At 43.6% G+C, this 20,093-nt stretch overlaps 1 protein-coding gene across 2 annotated transcripts in view; it reads left to right on the forward strand.

The window, feature by feature from the left end:
- Positions 1-963: 963 nt before the first annotated feature.
- Positions 964-20,093, forward strand: part of LOC308333786 (protein EFR3 homolog B) — a 41,645-nt gene continuing 22,515 nt past the window's right edge. The window contains exons 1-5 of one of the 2 annotated variants that reach the window (XM_080790266.1): positions 964-1,151; positions 1,614-1,759; positions 13,147-13,223; positions 16,218-16,345; positions 16,730-16,880. In XM_080790266.1, the coding sequence (XP_080646392.1) occupies positions 1,753-1,759; positions 13,147-13,223; positions 16,218-16,345; positions 16,730-16,880 (363 nt within the window). In that variant the 5' untranslated portion in view covers positions 964-1,151; positions 1,614-1,752. Of the gene's footprint in view, positions 1,152-1,613; positions 1,760-2,828; positions 3,067-13,146; positions 13,224-16,217; positions 16,346-16,729; positions 16,881-20,093 lie in introns of those variants that run through there. The other variant, XM_080790265.1, reaches the window with a different exon arrangement.

Consider the following 20,093-nt stretch of genomic DNA (forward strand, 5'->3'; position numbering starts at 1 on the left):
AAACCCAGGTGACCTTGGGATACATCACTGAGGATACGTTCCAGTTGCATCCATGTGATGTATTTTCGTTATATATATATATATATATAGCCTATATAATATTACCAGTAAGATCCGCCTGGGTGACGGCAGACTACTGGGCACTGGCCATATATAGAGCGTGTCTTGAGTGTACAGGGTTTGATGAGGTTAGATCAACATAATGGTATGTCAGAACAGGTCAGCTCCATATATGGAGATCAACGGGTGGCAGGTGGGGGGGGGGGCAGTGTCTTGAGTGTACAGGGTTTGATGAGGTTAGATCAACATAATGGTATGTCAGAACAGGTCAGCTCCATATATGGAGATCAACAGGTGGCAGGTGTGGGGGGGGGGGGGGGGGGGGGGCAGTGTCTTGAGTGTACAGGGTTTGATGAGGGCCCAGCCACGCCGCCCAGGTAGGGCCGGGCCCTATATATATATAAACACATGTAAAAGTTTCATGCTGCCTTTATATATATATATATATATATAATATCAAGGCAGCATGTAACTTTTACATGTTATTCATTTCTATTATGTTTAAGTTTTTTTTTTTTAATTAAACATAGGTTTATTGATTTTCTTTTCAGCATAATAAGTAATTTCAATACAATTATTGACATATATTCCCCCCCCCCCCCCCCCCCCCCCCCCACATTGCCATGGCAGCACAAATACAAACAAAATCTTCGAGGAAACATCAGGAAACAATAAATAGGCCTACAGGAAAAAAAAGGAAAAAAAACACATTACATACAGTTATATTATGTTTAGTTGATACTGTATATCAAAGTTGAACTTGGTGCAGCGATGTTGTTGACTTATGACTTTGATGGTGAGCAGTACACTAACCTCGCGTCAGGCATTCCACGAGTGGCTACTACCAACTTGCCTTGCCTCTCTCTCTCTCCATCCAGTGCATGACAGGTCATGTCATGAGAATGTGGGCTGCATTTCAGCAATAATGCTATTTATAGTGGTAGTTAGCAACAACACCTATAGGCAAGCTATAATTGAGTCTTCTTCGCATAAGTGCCAAAACACCTGCCTTCCTGGTATAATCTAGAATTTGAATGAATGGAACTAGCCTCCTGTGTTCTACATAATGGGTTTTTTACTTTAAATATCTGGTGAGTATATATTAAAACTCATTACACTTCACAACACTGCTTCTGTCAGCCGGGCTAACAAATTTAGCTAGAATTAGCCTAGTGCTCCCTGTCTGGCAAGGCAGTACGCCTTCGCAAGTTCGCCTTATTACTTGTTATGAAATTTAATTTACAAATTCCACACAGACGATCTTTAGAAATGTGTCTAAAAACCCGTCACGTTTGCCAGTAAATGTTTAGATACCAGGACAATTTATTTACGTTAACGATACCAACTGACCACTGCTGCCTTTCCCACATGATGCGTTAAAACATGAAATTGGAGCATTTCAAATGATTTTTTTCCCCAATCTTATTTAGCCATCTGTTTGAAATTTAATTTCACCTATGACTTGCAGGGTCACGCATGTCCTTAATGAATGTAATAATAATTTGACTAGTACTAGCATTAGCTCACTGAGTTCTGCCCGGGATGTTCCACAGGCCGATGGCTATCCTGCGGGTTTCCTCATTTTGAGTCCGCCAGGAGGCGAACCAGTTTGGGCCTGAGCAGCGGCTCTCAGCACCCAGCCAACCGTACTGAAGAGTGAACAACATCGCCACCTTGTGACCAACATTCAACATGTCAGGTCGGTTATAGTAAACAAACAACTGAATAACCATTATCACTGCCATCATGCACCTGTCACTCACCACCAAATATACAGTAGATAGATGATGATAATTGATTACTTACGTGTATTTTTCCTAATAAATACACAATGAATCATTCACCCAGCTGATGGCTGATCGGATGGTTATGATGAGCGGATTGAGCGCTCAGGGTTAAGGTATTTGAGGGTTAAGTGTCTTGTTCAGGGACGCTTGGACACATAGTCCGAGGTCGGGAGGCGGACCTGTGACCCTCTGAACCCAGTCCGCCTCTCTACCCACTAAGCTACGGCCGCCCTAAATATTATATAAGAGAGCAGAATACTGTAGATACTGTTTAAAGCTTTTCCACCAACATTCTTGGGTTTGTTCGTGTGAGAGGTAATGCATGCACATTATCTGCTTTTGTTTGTGTGTTGGGTCAACGACAACATATACAGAACATGAAATCATTGTCCAGATGTTTTGTCTGCGTTGGCGTCCATTGGTTACTGAACTCATTGAACCATCAGCCAAGTGGCTTGCGTGGCTGCCACTCAATTCCCTTTAGGCATTTGCTCGCTCTGCTTCTCTCGTGCCCCCCCTCTCTCCTTCTCCCAGCAAGAGGGAGGCTGGATAGTGAGGTCCATTGTGTTAGTGAGATGTTTATTAATGAGCAAGAGGGACAGAGGGAGCAGAGCTGCTATAGAAGGAGTAGTAATCGCTAATCTCTTAGTTAATGCAGCTCAACCAGCCTTCAGAGTTGGTCTTCAGCAAAAGGCAGCAGAGTTTGTGTCTGACTTTTTTGTGTGTGTGAGTTTTCTTTTCCTCCGGCAAGCAAGTTTGACTTTGTTTCGCTGGACAGAAAGAGGAGGAGCATGTGTGTATTTGTAGTTGTGTAGAGTGTTGTGTTGCAGCCAAACTGTATCGTGCAGTATGTACTGTATGCGAGTGAGTGCGGGAGAGGTGCAGAGTGGGTCATTTGTAATGCATTTGTGAAATTGCATCTGTCCGACTGGCAGAAGATCTTGTCAGTCTCACTTCTTAATGGGCTTTCTTGTCTGCAGAAGTGCAACCAAATGGAGGTCTAACTTGATTTACTTTATAATAATAGAATAGAATAGAATTTGTGTTTTTCTAGTCTTATTAGAAAAACAATCGTGTGAGAAACTTTCTGTTTGAGAGGGTTTGTGTATGTTTGAGAGAGTGTGTGTGCCTGCCATGCCCCTGCCTGCGCCTGCCATCCCAGCCTCTCGCCGCCTGGCACTGGACTGTCGTACCCTTCTAGATCATCGTGTTGGCAAGGGTAGGTTCCATCGCTACCATCGCTGCTGACTCACTGATGTTTCTCGCTAGCTGTCTCTCTTTCTGTGTGTGTGTATGGTTCTGATCCATATGAACGGAGAAGAATGTTTAATTCTGAACATTTATTCCTCTCTTATTTCAGATGTAAGAATATCCAATAGATGGCTTATAATCTTTGTAAGTGGAATTGAGCTTTGGGTGTTCAATCTGTTCATAATTCACTAAAGTTCTCGTGTGCTTTCAAACTGCCTTGTCTCCATTAAATGCATTTAGCTTAAGTCCCAAGGCCAATGGAGTTGTGATTTAAAAGCGTCTGTAGCCTAACAGTTCAAATCATCTGGGTCACTGGTGTGACAAACTTGTTTTAATTATGTGTTTTTTTCTCCTGTTGAGTGAACACACACACACACACACACACACACACACACACACACACACACAGTATAAAACATGTACACATACTTACATATAGTCTGTACTCTGTAGTAGATGACGAGACATCATTTGGCAGCATATCGGTCCATTTAAACATTAGATGGCAGTTCAAGTATAGCCACAGTAGAGCGCCCAAGGCCGCCTGCACCGCCCTCTCTAGGGCTTTCTGTTCGAGGGTGGTACAGTTCCCATTCCCATACCAGGCGGTTGCGCAACCCAACACAATGCTCTCAATGATGCCTGGAGACAGTACTGCTGCTGAGCCTTTTTCATCACATTAGTGGTGGGTGTATCCCATTTAAGATCATCAGTGATGTGTATGGTATGCCCAAATCGCTGACTCTTTCCACTGCAACACGGGGAAGAATCTATGCCTGATGGCTATTATTTTGGTACAGCAGCCCGTCTTGTTATTGTTCAGTCTGTGAGGATAGGAGCGTGAAATTATATGGCACCATGATAGAATACCGCAGGGCTCCATGATCTCCATGATTTGTGCAGATATTAATTAAACATTAGAGATGGTTTCTTAATCTGTGAAAATTCAGCGGACGTCTTACGTAGAATAGCGGAAAGAATTTAGTGTGGGGGAAAGGGAGCCAGAGTTGAGGAATGTGAGATGGCCATGTGATTTTTAAAACAGTTTGGTAGTGGTACTGTTAAAATGAACAGAAAAGAGTTGCCTGAAGCAACAGCAATGGCACACAATGGCCTATTAGTGAATGAATAGGCTACCATTTGTTTGCTGAGACTGTGTGTACCAGACTGCAGCCTAGAGACCAGCAGTAGTAGCTCTCAGTTTCAGAATGATATTTGCATTTAGCTAGGCTGTCTAAGAACAAGTTTCATGTCATGAAGTAGCCTAACCTCTGATGAAATGAAAGCTGAGAGGCTATGGCTCATTGAAAAACCTACCTGGCATCTAATACAACACACATTTTCTATGAATGCTTCTTACAATCTTTCTCAAACAGATCGATATACTGTTGGGTGGGCGCCAGAGCATGTGAGCTGAGCTGAGCAGGGAGAAATGCAGCTTCAGGGGGCTGTTGTCACACTCGATATGCGCTCATGTTGCCCCCCCCCCACCCCCCCCGCGCACGCGCACGCTATGACGCTCACCTTGATTTACACATGGCTCAGTCTGCGCTCCGCTCAGCAGGCCAATAAACCAAAACTGGTATTGCTGCGTGTCTGAAACACTTCTTTTGGCACAAAAGCGTCCCCATCAGTGTAGAGAGCAACTATGATGCAAAACACAACATCCAAGGTTGCTTCTTTTGTAGGTGATCTTTTTAATTAAGACAGATGATGGGTTAATGATTGAATGACCAGGTTTGAGAGAGTGGCAGGGATTCCACTCTCATTGTGAGTGTGGTTCAGCCAAAACCTGTCACTTGTGTTTCAAATCGTATCCTTTGATTGGCTGGTGAGATAAAATAACTGACTGAGCTTATATACCTACCTTTCAGAAGCTACAGCTCTGGCCTATGGCCTCTGTACTCTTGTTGATTGATTAGGTCAGATAAAGAGCTGTAACAACAGTGGCTACTGTAAAGTATTAGGATAGTGCGAGACACATCTGAGCAAACAGTACCTGTCCTGTAGTAAGAGGCTAAGAGCAGTGCTTTTAAAGGACAACTTTAGTTTCTTTCAACCAAGGTTCATGTTTTAGGTTGTTATTAGAGAAAGTAAAAGATGAGTGTTAATCTTTTTTTCATTTTCTGCTTTCTTTCTTTCTTTTTTTTTAAAATGATTATTATCCCACGATTTTGTAACCCATTTTTCACCCCTGTGTCAATTATCTAATGTGATCCTGGGCTCTACACACCCTCCGCCAACCTGGGGAGAGCAACGGACTTGAACTCATGCTTCCTTCATGCCTGAGTGTCGAAGTTGCTCCTTTACACCTGACAGGGGCGAGTTTCCCTGGTTGGACGTAGCGCGTGGAAGGAACACGTTATTCCAACCAGTTCCATTCCCCTCCATCAGGCCAGGCCAGGGGGAGGCAGTTTAGAGACCAGGATTACTGCATGTTTTTGTGAGGGCACCTACCCTAGGGGACACGGGGAGAACATGCAAACTCCACACAGAAAGGCCCTTTCGCCAACACTGCCTCAAATTTTGATGGTGATTTTCTTTTTTTATTATTTACTATAGTCCTAATAAACCCCAGGAAATTACATCTAATCACAGCATATCACAGGATCTACTGAATGTGAAGGTAGCCTACTGGGGGAAGGCATATTTAGCCCCATGCTCGAATGCCCCCGCCCCCCTGTCAAAAACTGCGAAAATCCCTAAAACGAAAGAAAGCAGCAAATGAAAGAGAATTTAAATTCACCTTTTTAATAACAACCTAAAACATGAACCTTGGTTGAAAAAAACTAAAGTTGTCCTTTAAGCCGAGATGCAAATCTCGCAAACATTCCACGGTTGTAGGGCAAGAGAGAAATATATTTATATTTACGTTCATTTAAATGTTCACATCGAATACTTACTTTGACACCATCACCTGTAGTCCCTAGTCCCTCTCTACACCGCCAGTGCCAACCCATACAGTTGGTCATGTGGGGGTGTAGAGTAGACAACCGTGTGTCCCCTCTGACAACACGCATGAAGTTGCCAGCCACTTTCTTTTCACCTGTTGGTGATGACTGTTTCACTGGGAGTGGGAGGACATGATTCATGCAGAGAAACATGCTATTCCTTTCAGTTCTGCACCCTGCTAAACAGAACAGACCAGCCCTGCCCAACCTGTAAGAGTTGCTCCTGCCCAGCTCCCCAGAGTCCCGACTCCCCACCCACGAACATGACCAATTGTGTTCGTTAGAGCGCCTTGCCAAGCTGGTGGCACTGCGGAGGATTTGTAGCCGCAGCCACTGATGGACAGTACATGGATAGATTCATGATTATACTGCTGCTTCTGTGCAACTCAATCTTATTTGTATAGACAGAATATTAATATTCCTTGATTATTAATATTATAGTCTCCTCTGTAATTGAATAAAACGAATATTCAACACCTGGACTACACACATTTTGGTTATAGATAACAAAGGCTAAATTACAATGTTTATGTTTGTACTGTAGTCATGGTAAATGTCCTTGCTGTGGTGGTGCATCAGCTAAATGAATACAGAGCAAACACTGATCAGACCATACATAAAACTGAGTTATACTTGTGCATCATGTCCTGCACTATAAATAGCTGATCTAAAAGCTGTGTGACTACAGTATGTCACACATTGCGAGCTTGTAGATCTGATATTGTTGATGCGTGACTGTGGCACAGAACCAAGTATAAATCAGGGCAGGGGTAAACTTGTAAAGCCAGAGAAATAACGATGATTAATAGGAGGGAATGGGGGCGGTGGTGAAAGGATGGATAGAGAAACACGAGAGGCATGGAAAGACAGAGGAGGGAAAGTGTGATGCAGGAAGGGGGCGGGGTGATGGAGAGAGGAAGATTGCGTGGGTGGGTGGGAGGGAGGGTTTGTCCCTCTCTACCACTCTGGTGCACGGGTTCTCTCCCCCTCTGCCTTTTGATCGGTGGGAGGATTTTGCGCGCCTGCCTGCATCTCTGTGTGAAACCAGCGCTAACAATCTTGAGAAGCGAACACTGTTCTGTTGCAGAACGCACACGGGGGAGAAGAAGCCAAGGTCATCGCATCACACTTTGCGCGTCCTTGCCTCCGCGCGCGCATGTGTGTATTTACGTAGCTCACCGCGTCAAGCCAGCCCCTGCACCAATCACGGCATGTGTTTGCGTGGCTTTTAGCTTGCACATGTGCAGGCTTTCAAAGCGAGGGTAGGCAGTGTGTGTTTGAGAATTCTCCAGTGCCCCTCTTGGATCAGTGGTGCATGCATCTGTATGAGAGTGTCTTCATCAGTGAGGCTGCAGGCGTTTTTAGTCAGACAATTCAACACCAGAATCGATGTATGGTAAGAATGACAATTATTTCACTCTGTGTGGGTGTGCCTGTAGTATATTCGTATGTGTCTAGTTGGTTGGGTGTTTGTCTTGGCCATTTCTGAAAGTAATGTGAAGCATCTACTGTAGAGCCAGTTAACCTACATTCTATAGATGGTTTTGCGTTTTCTTAATCTGTCCTGTGACAGACTGAGGGAGACGTCTCTCTCTCTCATGTTGGCACACATTGTGACTTGGTCTCTCATGAGGAGATTACCGCTCTGCTGAATTACGGTGTTACGAATAGCAGGCTTTGATTTTGGACATGTTTTTTTTCGTTAATGGTGGATGGCTTAATTTAGGTACCCTCTTTTTTTAACTTGCTCTAATGACTGTTTAGCGCTCGCTTGAATGTCAGCGTGTTTGTGCATGGTGTGCTCCACTCAGACTGGGTGTTATGGTACAGTACATGTGTGATAGTGACGCTCAGGGCTGTTCTTGAAAGCATATACAGTAACTCTTGTGTTTTCATACAACCTTCAGTGATATGCAGGATTCAAGCAGTGCTTTCAGTTGCATGTATTTGCGTATGTTTTGATGAAGGAGCCCATAATTATATTGTATGCAATAAAATATTATTGCATATTTGATGCTCTCTCCTTGGAGGTGGGTAATGGGTATTGGCATATACACTGCTGAGTTTGTTTACTGCGCTCCATGGTCAAGAATATTGAAAAGGCATTCTGAGTCACAGAATAGGCATTTGTCAACGGCTTGTTAATTGAATAGCTCTGATAATACAAAAGTTGGCTTGTGAGCTGCTTTCTGCTAGTGGATTATTGATGGCAAGATGCCTGTGTTCATACTTAGTACTTAGTAGTGACTCAACATGCGTATACTGCATGTTGCCAGATGTCAGTTCAGTCATGCTTTCCACTGCAATTTAGCTATGGTTATGGTCTCCTTCACACCCAATCTGGGCGCCTGTCTGACAGTGATTCATAGCACATCGGATCGGCCTTGCATCACATTGGAGATTTGTTGACAGGTGTGGGACTATATATCAGTGAGCGTGTGGTACTCGCCACCCACGCTGGATCTAAACGGACATGTGTTTTGGATCCCATGCGCGGTCTATAGATGTGGGGATAATGTAGACATTTGTCATACCCACTTGTACCCTCACCTCACTACAAGTGTAAAACTGTGTAATGTGCATATATAATGTCTATGTTTGGCTGTGATTCCATGAGAACAAGACAGATAGAGTGCATTCATGGCACCTTTATGCAATGTAGCTTCTTGGTATTCCTTTGCACACCACAGTGACAGACGGGACATTTATATCAGTTGGTTTCATCGCCTGTCATTCTAGCTCAAATGACTTTGTGGCCTCCTCCTCACTCTTACAGTGACAGTCATGTGTGAATCACACTGGGTCTTACTCTTTTTTCATCTGTTCGTATAGGTGGGCTGTTCTTTGTGTGTGTGTGTGTGTGTGTGTGTGTGTGTGTGTGTGTGTGTGTGTGTGACTGTGTGTGTGTGTGTGTGACTGTGTGTGTGAGTGTGTGTGTGTGTGTGTGTGTGTGTGGTTATGTCTCTGAGCTGATTGCTTGCTGAATTACAGTGTTATGTGGCTATTCCACTGGTATGGCTATTTTTAGTGTGAGCTCACCTACCCAGCAATACAAGAACCCATCTGTAGGTAGTGTCTCTCTGTCTCTGTCTCGCTCTCTCTGTAGTAGTCTTGTACTGGAAATATACTGTAACGACCCCTGGGGATCCCTGGAACCCACTTTGAGCTAACACAAGGTCGAAAATGTGTTTAATAATGTCGCCCTCTCTCCGCTCACACTACTACTAACACATAATGGGGGGGTGTCTAGGCTGTAATTATTCACATTTGTCTGCCACATGTCTGTGTGTAAGCATTGGCAACACAACAGCTTTGGGACAGCAGGTGCAGATATGACACAGCGAGGGATATGTCCCGGGCTGGTGCGTCATTCTCTAGGTCTTCCATTTTACTGTCTTCCTCCTGCCATTCTCCTTCCTCTGCTGTTCGTCTGGGTCACTCAGCCTAATGTGGAAAGTTTAAGCAGGGTACCTGGGGGAACTGGAGAATGTAATCTGTTAATGCACCTGTGTTGTTATAGGGCTAAAAATAGTTTTGTCATTAGCTGTGTGGTGATTGGCTGAGGGCTGGGCTGGACCCCATGTACATATTGGTTGGCATGCACGCATGCATGCACGCACGCACGTGCGAACACAGCAATTATACAGACAGAAAAGGGTTACAAAAAAGGTCACTGGCTCCCAGCATGCAGGACGCAGCAATCTCTTAAGAGCAAACTCTGCGGGAGCCAAACCAAAGTGTAAGATCCGGAAATAATTTATAGCCATTCTCCAATGCATTCATTTGATGCTTGTTGCATCAAATGTGTGATTGATTATGAACTGTTTGATATTTATTGCGTCAAATGGATGATTATATGGAGATGTAGCCTTTTAGAAATATTTGCAATTGCACTGTGAATTTTATTGCGCATGAAAAGACGTGTTGGCACTGCAGACATTGCAACCACGTTCAGTGGATGTCTTTGATTTAATACTTTATTGGCAGAAATGTAAACAATACAGAGTACAGTCAAACACTTAGTCCAAAAGGATATCGCCAAAATAAGTCCTTGCTGTCTTGTTTCCATTCAGGTCCTTCCTGGGTATTCAATTCATAATCATCATATAAAGTAATGAAAATGCTGTAGGAACGCCCTCGTTAATTGACCCAGCAATGCAAGGACTCGTTGACCCAGCAATGCAAGGAAGAATAATTTGATGATTGTTTGGACCGCATTTCTGCTCACGAGTAAAGACACTAAAAGAAGCTCCTCTCCTCCTGTGATTATTTTATCGGAGTCCATCCATAAGTGTACCAGCTAGACTACTCCAGTAATTTCCAGAGGCATGTCCTCTATTTCAATTGCATTGCTGTGTAGTCGCCTGTCTGCCTGAGTTGCACCGAAACTGACACCTAAATGATCATTTTAAAGGAGCTCAATAAAGCATTAGTAAGTAGACACTAGCTCTACCTATCGTTCTCTTTAATTTATTGTAACCCCCTCGTACTCAACGTTTCATTGTACAGTTCTTCAGTCTGAATGTCTCACGTTCAGTGCAGGAACTTATCACTGAACAGTGGCCTTCATTCATACTACGTAGTTGTCACGTTCCACTATTTTCCCCAGACACAATTACTATTAATTAGGAGTTATTAACGAAATTACTTTTGAGTGACGTATAGACTTCAACCTACAGTACATGGACCACACAGTAGTCAGAATTGCCTCCTTCCTAACAAACTTTTAAAAAGGCAGAAAGTGCACAATGGATTTTCTATAATTTAGTGTTTAATATCTGTTCTTTTCAAGTTTCGAGGGGGAAGATCCTCAGTCTGAAGGTCACTTCCTCCTCTGTGTCCTCTATGCAGAGGATGATTTCTCCTTGATGCCGGTGACTCTAGTCTACACGCAGAGATGCAGTACTCTTCTCTTCTGTGACTCACTACACACACGGCACGACGTCTACCCGCCTATTCTGTCTCTTCTAGCTCTCTTTAGTTGTCCCAACCCCCGCTAGCCCCCCTACGCTTCGCCTCTGTGCACCTCCCTCCCCAGCTGGGGGGTGTTGGGGCTGCTGTGTTGTCATTCATTTATCACTGACCCCTACAGCCGGGCGCTGGACCAATACATAGAGTGAGGGAGGGGTACGCAGAGGATGGGGGGTGATATGCATGTGGGGGGGCTCATTGTCGTTCGAAGCGATGGAGCATGGAGGACAGAGGCTATGAATAGGCCCAGGGACTTATCGGAGAGCAGGCGGAGCGCGTCGCTGCGGAGTTGAGCACGGGTAGAACTTTCGGGGGAAATTGAGGCCTTGAGGCACACTTCGGCCTCTCCTCGTAGACACACATATACACACCCTTTCACCCAAAGCTGTTTTAGTCTAAACAGCGCAGATGGCTTGCTTTTCCCTCAGTTCAATGGCTTTTAAAGGGCATCCTGCCCATCGTTCGTCCTCCAACGTGGAGCCCACTGATGATGTATCAGGGGACAAGTGGAAAAGAGCGTCCTTTAAAAAAATAATGACATACAAAGAACGGAAAGGAAAAAAAAGAAGACAAAACACTAGTGAAACAATACTAGTGATTATGTCAATTGCGATGTATTTCAAAGAGCATCCTTCTGATCTGTAACGCATACAGTATATTTGCTCCAAAGGACAGTAGACTGTTAATGAATGGAGAAAGGGAAGGAAGGAAGGACGGAGAGGAGACAAGGAAGGCAGTCATGTCTTTGCAGCTTTAAGCTAACCTAGTTATTGTATAGACTTGACGTTTGTTGAAAAACAGTGTACCTGTGGGCGTGTGCGTTTTGAAGGGTCAAGTTCGATTCATACACTTCGGATGTGAATCGTGGTGAGCTTGTACTGTAGGTCTGTTATTCTCCACGCACAACACCGTTGTGAGACGGAGCATACATTTTGATTTATTCTCTCTCTCTCTCTCTCTCTCTCTGGGACCCCCTATGACTCACCACTGCTGAAGATCTTAGACCAATTAGATTCCAGCTCTCGGTCAGTACAGAGGCGGCATATCCTCACTGCAAACTCAAAGAGAGCTGTGTTTGTTAGTTGTTACATTGCTCTCCTCAGTGTGTGTGTATGTGTGTGTGTGTGTGTGTGTGTGTGTGTGTGTGTGTGTGTGTGTGTGTGTGTGTTTTTTGATTGATTGATTGATTGAAATATTTATTAACAGTTTGCAGAATTACAGTACATTTCAAGCACAAACTCAATACAAAGACTGTTAACTGTGAGTGGACGACCCAATTAAGAATTACACTTGTTTACAACAGGGTCCACCATGTTCAATTCATCAAAACATTTAGAGATGTAAAAATAGACACTTCTATATAGTTAAAGAACAGAACAGGAATTCATCATATAGGAAGCAAAAAGGGAAAAGAAACATATACAGTGAGGGGGAAAGGGGGGGGGGGGGGGGGGATTCAGATTTTACGTGTGGGTGGGGTGGGGACTGGGGCCTGAGTGAGAGTATGACTGAACACGTGTGTGGGGCTATATTTGTTATCTGATCATTTTTCGTTTTGTGACCGACTGTCTTTGCCACAGCAATTATTTTCTGTGTGTGACCTATCCTCTGACATCTTTATGTGGGATTCACCTTTTCTCAGCCTGGCCTTTCTGTGTGTCTTCAGTGAAATCAACACCATCTTTCAGGAACAGCTTAGACTCACGCCAGGGATTCACTCCGCAGACAGATTCTTTCCAGAGTCTCATAGCAGTGCTGTGGTGATGAATGGTGCCTCCCCTCATTGTTCTTACTCTCGGAAGCCTCTGTTGTCCAGGCCTCCAGGGTGTCTGGATCGGCATGCAAATATCAATCCTCTTTAGTACTGTGCTCCTTAGTCAACGGGGGGCTCAGAATTCAAGGTGTACCACAGCTGCTTTTTTTTCCTTTTATCATGCCAACTAAAAGTTTGCTACCTCTATTGTTTCCATCACATTAAATGTGATGGAAACAGTCAAAATCAATGGAATGTTGATCATAGGATTAGCCAAAATTTTTGGCTAATCCTATGATCAACATTCCATTGATTTTGACTCTTTCTCTGTCTCTCTCTGCACCCCCTAACCCTCTGGTAACTCTTCCCACAGGAGTGTGTGGGTGTTGTGGGGCGCTGAGGCCTCGGTACAAGAGGCTGGTAGACAACATCTTTCCAGAGGACCCAGAGGTGAGCATTTCAATTAACACTTGCTCTTCAGAGTGATTTTCCCCACAACACCATGTCACTGAGGGAGCTTCTCCACAAAAGTGATTCCCCCTCCCCCCTCCTGTTCTATTTCTCTCTCTCACTGATATGCACGCACACACACACACACACACACACACACAGGAAACCCTTTACTGCTTACAGATAAAAAAGAAAAAACATTATTCACTTAACCCATTTAGGCCTGACCTCGAAATTAAAAAAATTATCTTCTAAATCCTTCAGTTTTCTGAAATAAATATTTTCACAATTAAAAAAAAGAAATCAGACCTACAAGCTCGTAGCGCGCCACTCGGTGGCTCGCTATGAGCTTGTAGATCTGCTATTTTATGTTATATTAAATTATAACATGTTTAAAACACCAAAAGGGGTTCTCGCCCCAAAATGGGAAACAAGGTGCTTGCTGTTAGGAGGCGAGGAGGAGAAAAGGCTTCTTCCAGAAGCTTCTAATCTACGCCAACCTCCTCCCTAGCTAGTGCTGCCAGCCACTGGCTTGGCACTTAGCAATTATCAACCATCAACTAGCAACTCAAAAGACAGTATGAGTCACAAAGGCTGTTGGTTTTGCATACAGAGAGGAAAACAGGGAGAGGGGAATTCTTCACAGTTATTTGACATACAAGCACATACAGATCTTGTTTCCTTACTGGGCACATGCTCATCTTGTTCCCTCCCAAAAAGGTGGGCTAATTTGGGTGCGTGCGTGCGTGTGTGCGTGCGTGCATGCGTGCACACATCTGTGAATATATATTCTTTCCCAGTGAACGCTTTTTTTTTTTTTTAACACTTTATTTTGATTTTTATTGTTGAATAAATGAAAAAACATATGTGTACATTTTGTTGTATCCGACATGTAAATATCCCCCCCTCCCCCCAAATCAAGGTCAGAACAAGACAAATAAAACAAAGACAGACAGTACAAGACAGTAAAAGTAATTAGTAAACTAGTTTTGAAAGTACTAATGAACAAAAAATAAAATTAAAATAAAATAATAATAATAAAAGAAATAGTATTTTCCATCAGGGTATGGTATCTAGGTTACATACATTGTATCCATCTTTCAGTTTAGATAGTAAGTTGCTCTGTATCCAACTGTCTACTTACTGAGGGCCTCTAACCAGAGGTCGGCCAATGTCAGGTTTGGTGTGAGGTATCAGATTGTACAGGGGAATATGGGTTTAAGTGAAAGTTATACTTTCTACAAACTCTATGAAAGGGGTCCAAGTCATAATGTATCTATCTTTAGAACCACTACGGTTGTACCTTAGTTTCTCTAGGGGAATCATGGAGAGAACCTCTTTGACCCACTGTTTGAATGAGGGAGGTGTCCCCGACTTCCATTGTCGAAGTATCAATCTACGAGCCAAAAGCGTTGTGAATGCCACAGCGTTTGCCTGAAGACCCGTGAGCCGTTCCTCGGTTGGCGACACCCCAAAAACAGCAATCACTGGGCAGGGATCCACCGTTCCACCACATACATAAGACACCGCCTCGAAAATTTTCTCCCAAAACCTGACTAAAGATTGGCATGACCAGAACATGTGACCCAGCGTGGCAGGCTTGTGCTGGCATCTCGGACAGCCAGCATCAAAACCAGGGTAAATCTTGGCTAGTTTTTCATTAGAGTAGTGGAGTCTATGTACAACCTTGAATTGGATGAGGCCGTGTCTTATACACAAGGAGGTGGTGTGAATTCTTCTTAGACAGTTAAGCCAAGACTCGTCCGATAACGTGACGTCCAGATCTGTTTCCCAAGCCAATTTAGTGTTATCAAATGAAGGGGGTTTGATATTTTGTAGTACTTCGTACATTTTTGATATATTCTTTTTCCTCAAGGGATGGAGTTCAAGTATTGTGTTTATAGCAGTCTTAGACGGCGGGGATGGGAAAGGGAAGTGTTTTTGAGCGAAACTGCGCACCTGCAGGTATCTAAAGAAATGGTTATTTGGGATGTCATTGTCTTGTTTCAGGAATTCAAACGAGGCAAATGAGCCCTCAGTGAAGAGGTCTTCAAAGTAGACCAGACCAGATCTGTGCCAAACCTTAAAGGCTGCGTCGTTCTGTGATGGGGGGGAATAGGTGGTTACCAACCAATGGAAGGAGTGTGTTTGCCTCCTTGAGGCCAAAATGTTTTCTGAATTGGAACCAAATTTGTATGGAGTTTTTGACCACTGGGTTCAGATTTTTTAGGTCGGAGCCAAAGGGCAAGGGGCAGGTCAGGGCAGAAATCAAGGGAACCTGTGGATTGGAGTTAAGCTCCATTGAGACCCAACCAGTGAACGCTTTTAACGCAAATCTTTGCTTTTGGGGGGGTCCCTGGAGCAACATATTTTCAGATGGGGCTCCGGGGCCAATTACATATAATTCTGGGGGTTCTTGACATGAAATAGAGGGTATGCGTGTGACATCATCGTACCTGGAAGTTATGCGGGAACGCCCACTGAGTGGCAAAAAACTACTTTCTGGCTTTCTTGACAGCCCATTCATCCAAACAGAAAAGTCCTGTCTGATTGCATTAAACAATGTTAAACTCACCAACATTGCAGCTGAACGAAAAGCTTGAATTATCCTCTTTCTATCTGCAAAGTTTTTGTTTCATGAAAATCCACCATAGAAACATTATGAGCTGATAAGAAATGCCTTGCATTTGATCATTTTTTAAGTGTCCGAGTTTGGAAGTGCTTGTTTTCAATAACACAACATTTTGCTGCTTCCTGCATTATGTGACATTTAGAAACGGGTGGTACGCAGGACGCTGAGGACGGTTGAGTGATTTCCAACGAGCGCTTCCAAACTCCAGCACTCCATGCTGCTCAATGTTTTGCCACTCAGTCTAGATGAGGGGGGCGTGTGCTGATGGGATAATCATGCATGTGCATACCCTCTATAGTTTGAGAACCACTGATATAGTTCATATCAGTGGTGAACTATATCCCCCCCCCCCTCTTTATCAGGATGGTCTGGTGAAGGCCAACATGGAGAAGCTGACATTCTACGCGCTGTCTGCTCCGGAGAAGCTGGACCGCATCGGGGCCTACCTGTCTGAGAGGCTGTCGAGAGACGTGGCCCGACACAGATATGGGTATGCGTCGCCTGGTTGCACTGTTGCTGCCCCTCAGTCCATACACCCAACAACCACAGTAAACCGTCCATCATCTTTAATCTCTGCCATCTCTGTCCGTGACAAATTCCGTGCCCTTCACAGTTCACACGCACAACTCATTCTCGGAAGTGCCACAGTCATAAGCCACACACATAAGCTTCATTGAATTGAATGAATTAAATGGAGCCTAGGTGAAGGTGATAAGTTTTTAGATTAGTTTGATTGAATGACATGCCACCTAGGTAATACCTAGGTAGAGGAGATATTGGGACAATTATTCCATCATTATACTAAACATAACCTGTTATGTAATGCATTAGGTGTGTTGTTAAAGATGTCATTGTCCTGACCCTTATGATTCAGGTATGTGTGTATTGCCATGGAAGCCCTGGACCAGCTGCTGATGGCCTGCCACTGTCAGAGCATCAACCTGTTTGTGGAGAGCTTCTTAAAGATGGTCCGTAAGCTGCTGGAGTCGGACAAACCCAATCTGCAGATCCTGGGAACCAACTCGGTGAGTGTACACACTTCAGGCAAATTCGGCTTATGTGAGAAGCCGATGCATCTCTTGAACACACTAATGGCCCAATCTTGGGCGCGCCTTACACTTTACGCGTACATTTCTATGCCATATTTTACTATCTTGAAAAACATTTTAAACATTTTTTTTAACACAGAAATCTGTGATTCTCTGAATTCAGTCAGATTCTTCCCTTGAGTGACGTATGTGCCACAAACCAATTTTAATAGTCCTTCCTCCTTTAACTTTGCCTCCACTCTTTAAGTCATTGGTATGCATGGATCGACCGCCGTTGTTTTTAGTGCACTCGCAGTGTCTGCTGTTTTAGGATGTTGAAGAACTCTACAAGTCTTTAGGCTACATTATCCCAACTAAGGATGAGGACATTAGAAGTAGAACAAGTGGATGGCCTTTATTGATGTGGAACGAGACGTTCACTTTTTGTCTTCAGCTCGGTCGGGAGTGACACGGTAGTAAAGAAATATGGTGTGTTGGACAGGCTCTATCCTTTCCACCAAGCACATCGCTCAATATAAATATGGTGTGTTGGACAGGCGCTATCGTTTCCACCAAGCACATCGCTCAATAGAACATTAAGGCGGCTATACACTATACAGGGACCTCGATTGGTTTGGCCATCTTTGTAGCGAATGTGGTGATGATGATATAAATTGGCCTTGTCCCCCCCAACTCCCCCCCAACTCCGAGCTGCATGTCGACATGCAGCAAAGGGATCTCACGACATACTGCAGACGGCGAGTCATGGAGGTGGATGAATGAAACCAAACACTACGGTTAAAACCCCAAAACGATTCCGGGGCTCCAGAACAACATCAACGCTGATTGATCAGCTGTAGAGCTCTTGTGAGATTCTATTTTTACTTTGTCAATCATTGTTGTGTTTCTATCGTGAAGAATTTCCCCCTCATCCCAACTTCCAAAATGAAGCAAACTTGTTTCGCTCCACTCCCAATCCTTACCACCTCCTCCTGTCATTCAATGCCCCCCCCCCTCCACTGAGACTGAGATAAGCAGTGAGGAGGACAGGGGCGTCGGTGTGGACATCTTTTGTATTGCAGCTAAAATGCCTTGGAAGTTGGGTGAAGTATCCTGAGAGAAGATGAAAATGAATCATCTGAGTGGTTTTTTAGGCTTCAGTGTGTATAAAAAGGTATTAAAGGGCAATTATATCATACCGGTACATCTTATTTTAAATTCATGGTGGGGCCATTTAAACAATTTAACAATAACAGTGTTGTATTTAAAAGCAGATGAGAATGAATCTGATGTAAATCCGAGTGGCTGCGTTGCCTGGGCATTGGCCTCAAGTACAATAGAGATTATATGCTATATGTTCATGGGGAATTATGGCTTTATAAATAAACAAGTAGAGCACCAATTTTGGTCCACTTAGAGAAAACTTAGAGATGGCCTCCCCACTTTTGTTTAGTTGTATTTATTATCAGGTGTAAACGTGAGAGCTGAATGATAAAAAAGTTTAAGTACATTTTAAGTACATCACCATAATTTAGAACTGAGAGAAACAGTGGCTTATTTTTAATATGTACGGAAACTCAGACTGCATCTTTGGAATGGAAACTATTTAGCGCAATTTTTGTTTTTGTTTTATAGCAATGAATGCTCTGCATATGATCCTGTTCTACGCAGTGCTTTCATATTATTGTACTAGCAGCCAAGTTGGTACTGAACTAAAATTCTAATCACTGTCAAGTTGCTGAAATGAACACACAAAGCATGTCTGTCACTAAGATTCCTCACTGAGGAATTCTTTCCCATCCAAAATCCAAATGGTTTCCAAAATATCTACTGGACAATCAGGTGCATTCATGGCACGAAGCAACGTTGACAGGCAAGGCAAGAGACTAATATCTGTGTTTGAGAAATGAAGCCGGAGAGAGGGGGAACATCTGTCATTGTGACGCTATTAGCTGGTTCAGTGGAGGACACCGTGTAGAAATCAGATTAGAGTCCACACTAGCATCACTCCGTAGTCCTGTACACAGATTGAGCGTGCATCCCTCTGACTCTCCAGACTCATAATCTCCTCTCTAATATCAATCTCTCTCAGAAACACTTGGCTCTCTGTTAGACTTGGATGTGTGCTTGCACAGAGTACGGTCAGTCAAATAAATCTCCAGCTGGCCCAGTCAAGGTCAAGATAAAGTTAAGGATTTGAATGTTGAACTAAAAAAAGCTTTTGTTGATAGGAATGAGTTTAATCTCTGGTGCCTTGTAAACTATGTTCAGGTCTCCTCTTGGTTTTGTTTTGGAAATATTAAAAGCTTTTGTCCGGTAGCTCAAAGAAGATTTTGATCCCCTATTTTCAGACCGTGAACTTGGATCATTCAGTTGTGCTTGCCAGCTGCTGACAGGTGTAATTGGATTCAAGAGCTTTACAGACTTAATTTGTATCATGGCTGGATTAACAATGGTGCTATAAGAGACTTGAGCCACAGTTAAGTGACCCTACGTTTTATTCAGTAGTCAGTACCCTATACATCTGTTGTTCATGTGTATGGTATTATCATGGATTAAAGTCCTTGCTTTAATCCATGCATTATGTACAAGGAGGATTCGGATGTATATCCAAAATAATCCAATAACATTCAGGTATTGACTTTGACTTGCCATGATTTCCGGTTATGCGTTAATGTGACAGATTGTGACTGACGAGGTAGACAGCTCCATGTATTAGATTCTATTAGACGAATTTGCCTGGCTTGCAGGTTTAAGAATGGACTTCACTCAGATTGGTGCAACCGTCCTCTTGGGGCAATGGAAACATGGACTATTTTAGGCTGGGTTAAGAGGTTCAGTTGATCAACCAGGTGATTAAAGCCGTGCTGAATATCGGGAAGCGAACGTTGAATCCTAGTATTTCACATACTGAAATTGGCGTCTATTTTTCTTCTCTCAACTCTCGACATCCATTCGCTGGAAATGCAGTCCTCCGTGTCCGTGTAGCATGTCATCATTACACATCTGAGCCGATAGATGGCGCCCGTACCACTGAAACATTGTTATGAATCGAGCGCTTGAAGCAACACGCGCAGACAATGAACTACATTTGTGATGTAAGATGGAAAGACGACGTGTCAAGAGGAGAAGTTATGATGCCTTCTTTATTCAACTCGAACCAACACAGCAGTACCTTCATAACACCAGCTCTAGGCTGTCCCACACTTT

Source organism: Protomyctophum bolini (genome assembly GCF_963924005.1).
Source record: "Protomyctophum bolini genome assembly, chromosome: 19".
In the NCBI taxonomy this organism is placed as follows: Eukaryota; Metazoa; Chordata; class Actinopteri; order Myctophiformes; family Myctophidae; genus Protomyctophum; species Protomyctophum bolini.